Raw genomic sequence first — 6000 nt, 5'->3', positions numbered from 1 at the left:
GAAGAAGCTCTTGTGTGCTTATATATGTGTGCACGAGAAATGGTTCTGCGGATGCTCTGGTGTTGGAATAGCTATTGCACGGTGACCAGCTATGTGGCAATCAAAGTTTAATTTGGTCCTGGGGATAGCAGAACCACAAATAGAAACTTGCAGGCTTACAACATGATTCTGAGAGAGACGCAGACCAAGTTGTCTTGGGGGTGTGGAAAATTTGGGTAATTTCCACTGTGGTAACTGCTTCTGGGCTCCCATGGAGAGCAGGTGCTAGCGTAGAGTTGAGAGGTAGCAGGTGTAGGGAGAAGAAGGTGGTATTCCCAGCTCAGTACCAAAAAGGCTTGTGGCTCCTGCTCATATGGTAGTAGAAAAGGTTTTGCCATGCAGCCCTCTTCTTGTTTCAGGGTGTCTACTCGCTTGAGATCGTCTTCTTCCCTAACTCTTCAAGACTGCTCTTGGTGTCCCTTTTCACCAGATTTCTCCTGCTTCATGGTGTTTACTTATGAAACCCTAGGACAATTAACTCCAGTGCTGACATCCCAAGACAGAAGGGGCTGGTGGTACACTGGGAGGCTAGAACGTGTTCATTCACCATGAAATCTTTGACATTTGTGTTCTTAAAAAAAAAAAAAAAAAAATGTGGCTATAAATAAAAACCCAGAAAAATGAAAACAGAGCTCCCGAATGTGCTTGTAAATCATATGACAATCAGCTTTGTAAAAACCATAAACCAGTTCAACAAAGTGCTGGGCAGCAAAGTTGTCTCCACAGCCACCCTAATCATACCTCCTTCTACCCAGATGAGCCCCCGAGCATAATGTGCAACGTTCATTTGCTGAAGAATTCTGGTTCAGATGGAAGCAATTTTGGCCACGTTACTATGTTCAATGCTTATATTTGTTCCAAATGCTTGCTTACAAGAGAGATGTGGTTCCCAGTGTGTTTTATACTTTATTTTCTCATTGCCTCAATTCATTTACAATCTGACCAAACTGACATAGAGCATCAGTAGTACCTCCTTCCCTATAGTTCTATCTAGATCTAGAAAAAAAAACCCGTAGATTAGCAATCCATAAAAAACAACTCGTTAATGGCTTTTCCCCTCAACAATTTGAGATGATGTCACTGGACTGGGAATTGGAAAGGTCAGGAATTTGGAACTATTATTGCCTTGGTTTGAGCACTGATTTTTTTGGTCTCATGCAAGTAATTACATCTTTGGTATCCAGCTCTGTAAGGTAAAGAATTTGAAAGTTTTCCAAGTTCCCTTTACTCTCTTATACTGACTTTATGTGAGTTTCTTTGGTTTTGACCACAGACCATCCCCCACGGAGGTCAGATCAAGGTAATCAATTCTGAGATGACAGAAGATGTTTTCAGAGTGTCCTGGTAACCTTTAAAAAAAAATCCAAATGTCCTCAAATCAATCTACCTTCATAACCCGCCTACTACACTTAAATACCACTTCCTGTTCTTTATATCTTTGTATGTTGCTCCAGCACTTCCCCTACCAGGAAACTTGTTTTTTTTTTTTTTTTTTAAGACATGAACTCTGGCATTTTCTTCTTCCTTGGTTCTTGGAAAACAACATGTAATCACTTCTGCTTCTTCCTCCCCGGCTGCACCATGTCACCTGGGTAAAGAAGAACAGAGAGAGACCTCAGACGTTAGGGCTTCCATAATGGTCCTTCTGATGTGGGCGAAGTGTCCTCTGAACTGGAGAGTCAGTGGAAAGATGGGGAAACTTCTCCCCGGGCTAGACAATATGTTTTAAGTTCTGAGAAATGACTGGAGTCTGTGTATGGTGCAAAGAGTGAACGCTCTCAGCTGCTAAACAAAAGGCTGGAGGTTCAAGGCCACTCAAAGGGACATTGGCAGACAAGCCTGGTGCTCTACTTCTAAAAAAATCAGCCATTGAAAACTCTATGGAGCACAGTGTTCTCTGACTCACATGGGTCATTGTGAGCTGGAGTTGACACTATAGCAACTGGTTTTGGTATTTTAAGAACTACATTTTTATGCAAAGAACACACATTTTATATATATGTGTGTGTGTATATATGTATATATATGTGTGTGTATATGTATATATATACACATGTATACATGTATATATGTATTTATATACACACACACGTATATATTGTTGTTGTTATGTGCTGTGGACTTGGTTCCAACTCATAGTGAATCCTGTACAGGGTTTACGAGGCTGTAAATCTTTACAGGAGCAGAAAGCCTCATCTTTCTCCCGTGGAACCACTGGTAGTTTCAAATTGTCGACCTTGGGGTTAGCAGCCTGATTCATAACCACTGTATATATATATATATACAGCTATATATATATAGCTAACTGTGCCCAACCCATAGTATTTTCGTAAATGCACTATAATTTTATTTTATAACAACATGCAAGAAAAAAAAATATATCTATTACAGTGTGCATAAGAAAATAACTCATGGAAAGATGGAGTGGTTGGCAAAAATAACACATGAGTTATTTGTGTAAAAACACACCACCAAACCCATCAACTACTCCTTGGAAACCTTGTACAGGGTTGCTATGAGTCAGAACCGACTCAATGGCACTTAATAACAACTCCAACAAAAGCAAGAAGTTCAAAACTCTGCTCAGTTAACCAATTAACAAATAACAACTTTTGCCTCCAAGTAGCTCTTTGTATCAAATATGAGACCTTTTTGACACGTGTCTGCAGGTAGTACATAGTCCATTGACTTCGCAAGCTTGAAAATGAAAGCAGAGACTCCATCAAATAAGAGCAAAACCACAAGAGCAGATATTCACCTAATGAAGGGCTATTCCATGACATCTCTCAAAATCAGTTTACCAGCAGGGCCCTACACTGGTTCTGCCCAGTTCAGTCATGGCCAATGGAGTGAAACATGACAGATTTGAATTTTGTACAGTGTAGGTATACTAGAACCAGATTGGGAAACATTATGGGTCAATGCCCTGCTAGAAATGTAATCTCTCTCAGAGAGAAGGGCAGTGTGTCCATTGCATCACAACGAAATCTCTTGAATAGCAGGATCAGAAACATCATTGCTCCACTCAAATATGGAGGCACACAGCCCCTCTTTGAAAGAGAGTTCTGGCAATAACCCAATCTCCCACATCACGTTCTTGGCAGGAATCTCTTCAAAGGGGTCACCTACACCTCTTCTGAGTCTTCCATTCCAGGGCTTAGACTCATATTTTTTCCCATTGCAGTTATCGTTTGGTACACAAACATTTTACATATTTGGGTCAGTTCTGATTTTGAAAACTTGGTCATTACTGAACCAGCTCAAATCAATTTGAAGGCCTGCTTTACCAACCCAGATGGAAAAGTACCAATATAATGATTAAGTTTCAGTAAGCTCCTTATAGGGCACTTTATTTTACTGAAATTATAGCTTAAGATTTCTAGAATGATTCAGCCAATAAGTTGATACCTCCATATTTAATGATCATATACCTTTGTATAAGGAGTCCTGGTGTGGCACTGTGGGTTAGTGCGCTGGGCTGCAAAGCTGGTTTAAACTGCAAGGTCAGTGGTTCAAGCTCACCACCCACTCCTTGGAAAACTTATAAAGGGTCATGATGAGTTGGAACTGACTCAATGGCACTTAACAACAACAACAACAACCTTCATATAAGCACTGAAATTTCTGTAACTTCATTAACTCATTATTATTGCCAAATGTTGGTGTCCTGCATTGAAAACTTTTCTTACCCACCTCTTCTTAGCCATCCCTATAATTTGGAGCTCTGATCATTCTATTGGCAAAGTGGCAGCATCAATGGGCTCAAGCATGGCAACGATAGTGATGTTGGCCCAGGACCAGACAGTGTATCATTCTGTTGTGCATTGGGTCGCTATGAGTCAGTACTTACTCAATGGCTCCTAACAACAACAACAATCATTCTTTATGGTATTATTGTTGTTAGGTGCCATAGAGTCAGTGCTGATTTGTAGCAACTCTCTGCACAACAGAATGAAACACTGCCGGGTCTTGCACCATCCTCACAACTGTTGAGATGTTTGAGTCTGTTGCTGCTGCCATTGCTGTCAATCCACCTTGTTGGGGATCTTCCTCTTTTTTGTTGACACTCCACTTTATCAGGAATGATGCCTTCCTGTGATTGGTTCCTCCTGATTACATATGACCTTGACTATATGTCCTTGCCATCCTGGCTTCTAAGGAGTACTCTGGTTGTACTTCTTCAAACACAGATTTGTTTGTTATTCTGTCAGTCCATGGTACTTTTAATATTCTTCTCCAATATCATAATTCAAATACATTCTTTTATAGTTTTCTTTATTCCTTGTCCACAGGAGGTGATTGAAAATATTATGGCTTGGAATGGGTGTACCTTAGTCCTCAAACACTTAAAAGGGGTCTTGCACAACAGATTTACCTAATGCGATGCATCATTTGATTTTTTGATCATTGTTTCCATGAGTGTTGATGGTGGATCCAAACAAAAGACTGATGACTTCAATCTTTTCTCCATTTATCATGATGTTATTTATTGGTCCAGTTGTGAGGATTTTTGTTTCCTTTACATTGAGGTGCAATCCATACTGAAGGTTGCACGTAGTCTTTGATCTGTATCAGTAAGTATTTTAAGGCTTCTTCATTTCCAGTAAGCATCTGTATATTGAAGACTATTAAAAGAGTCTTCCTCCAATCCTTATTCATATGTTTCAGCTTCTTGGATTATTTGCACCACATACAGACTGAATAAGTATGATGAAAGGATACAACCCTGGTGCGTACCTTTCCTGATTTAAGCCATTTTACGTATCCCCTTGTTCTGTTCTTACAACTGCCTCTTGGTCTATGTACAAGTTCTGCATGAGCACAGTTAAATGCTCTGGAATACCCATTCTTTGCAATGGTATCTATACCTTATGATCCACAGAGTTGAAATCCTCTACACAGTCAATAAAGCACAAGTCAACATCCTTCTGGAATTCTATACTTCCAGCCCATATCTATCTGACATCAGTAAGGATGTTCCTTGTTCCACGTCCTCTTTTGAACCCTGCTTGAGTTTCTGTTAGTTCTCGGTTGATGTATTATTACAACCGCTTTTGAATTATCTTCAGCAAGTTTACTTGCATGTGATATTAATGATATTGTGTAATGATTTCTGCATTCCATTGGCTCACCTCTCTTTATATATGGGTACAGATATGGATCTCTCCCAATCAATTGGTCTTCCAAATTTCTTGGCATTGATACTTAATCTCTCCTGGGCTGCAACAGTTATTGAAAGATTTCAGTTAGTATTTCTGTCGATTCCTGGAGCTTTTCCACCAATACCTTCAGTGTAGCTTAGACGTTTTTTAGTACCATCAGTTCTTGAAATGGCGGCACATAGACTTTTTCTTTTTGATATATTGACTATGTATTTCTTCCATCTTCTCTTGATCCTTTCTGCATCATTCAATATTTTACTTATAGAATCCTTCAGTATTGCAAGTTAAGACTCGATTTTTTTCCTTCAGTATTTCAGCTTGAAAACTGCTGAGTGTGTTCTTTCCTTTTGGTTTTCTAACTCAGCCTTTCTTCTTAAGCTGTCCTTTGAAATTTTTTGTTCACCTCTTTTACTTCCTCATTTAGTTCTTCCATTCGCTTTAAATTTTCTATGCTCAATAGCAAGTTTCAGAGTCTCCTCTGACATCCATTTTAGTCTTCTCTTTTTTCCTGTCTCTTTAATGACCTTTTGCTTTCTTCCTCTATGATGTTCTTGATGTCATTTCCACAACTCTTCTGGTCTCCGGCCATTCATGTCTAATGCATCACATCTGTTCTTGAGATGGCATTTAAATTCAGGTGAAATATATTCAAGGTAATAGTTTGATACTTAGGAACTGGACTTGTTTTAATTTTCTTAAGCTTCAGCCTGAACTTGCATATGAGCAATTGACAATCTCTCTACAGTCTATCCCTTGCCTTATTTTGGCTAATGATACTGAATTTTTCAGAGTCCTGATG

General features: G+C 39.3%; 1 protein-coding gene across 1 annotated transcript in view; it reads right to left on the bottom strand.

Moving 5' to 3' along the window:
• Positions 1-1589: 1589 nt before the first annotated feature.
• Positions 1590-6000, bottom strand: part of ADTRP (androgen-dependent TFPI-regulating protein) — a 146521-nt gene continuing 142110 nt past the window's right edge. The window contains exon 6 of the mRNA XM_006864121.1: positions 1590-1627. Coding sequence (XP_006864183.1) covers positions 1590-1627 — 38 coding nt within the window. The remainder of the gene's footprint in view (positions 1628-6000) is intronic.

Source organism: Chrysochloris asiatica, unplaced genomic scaffold, assembly GCF_000296735.1.
Source record: "Chrysochloris asiatica unplaced genomic scaffold, ChrAsi1.0 scaffold00060, whole genome shotgun sequence".
NCBI classification, from domain to species: Eukaryota; Metazoa; Chordata; class Mammalia; order Afrosoricida; family Chrysochloridae; genus Chrysochloris; species Chrysochloris asiatica.
This window is presented reverse-complemented; position numbering and strand designations above follow the sequence as displayed.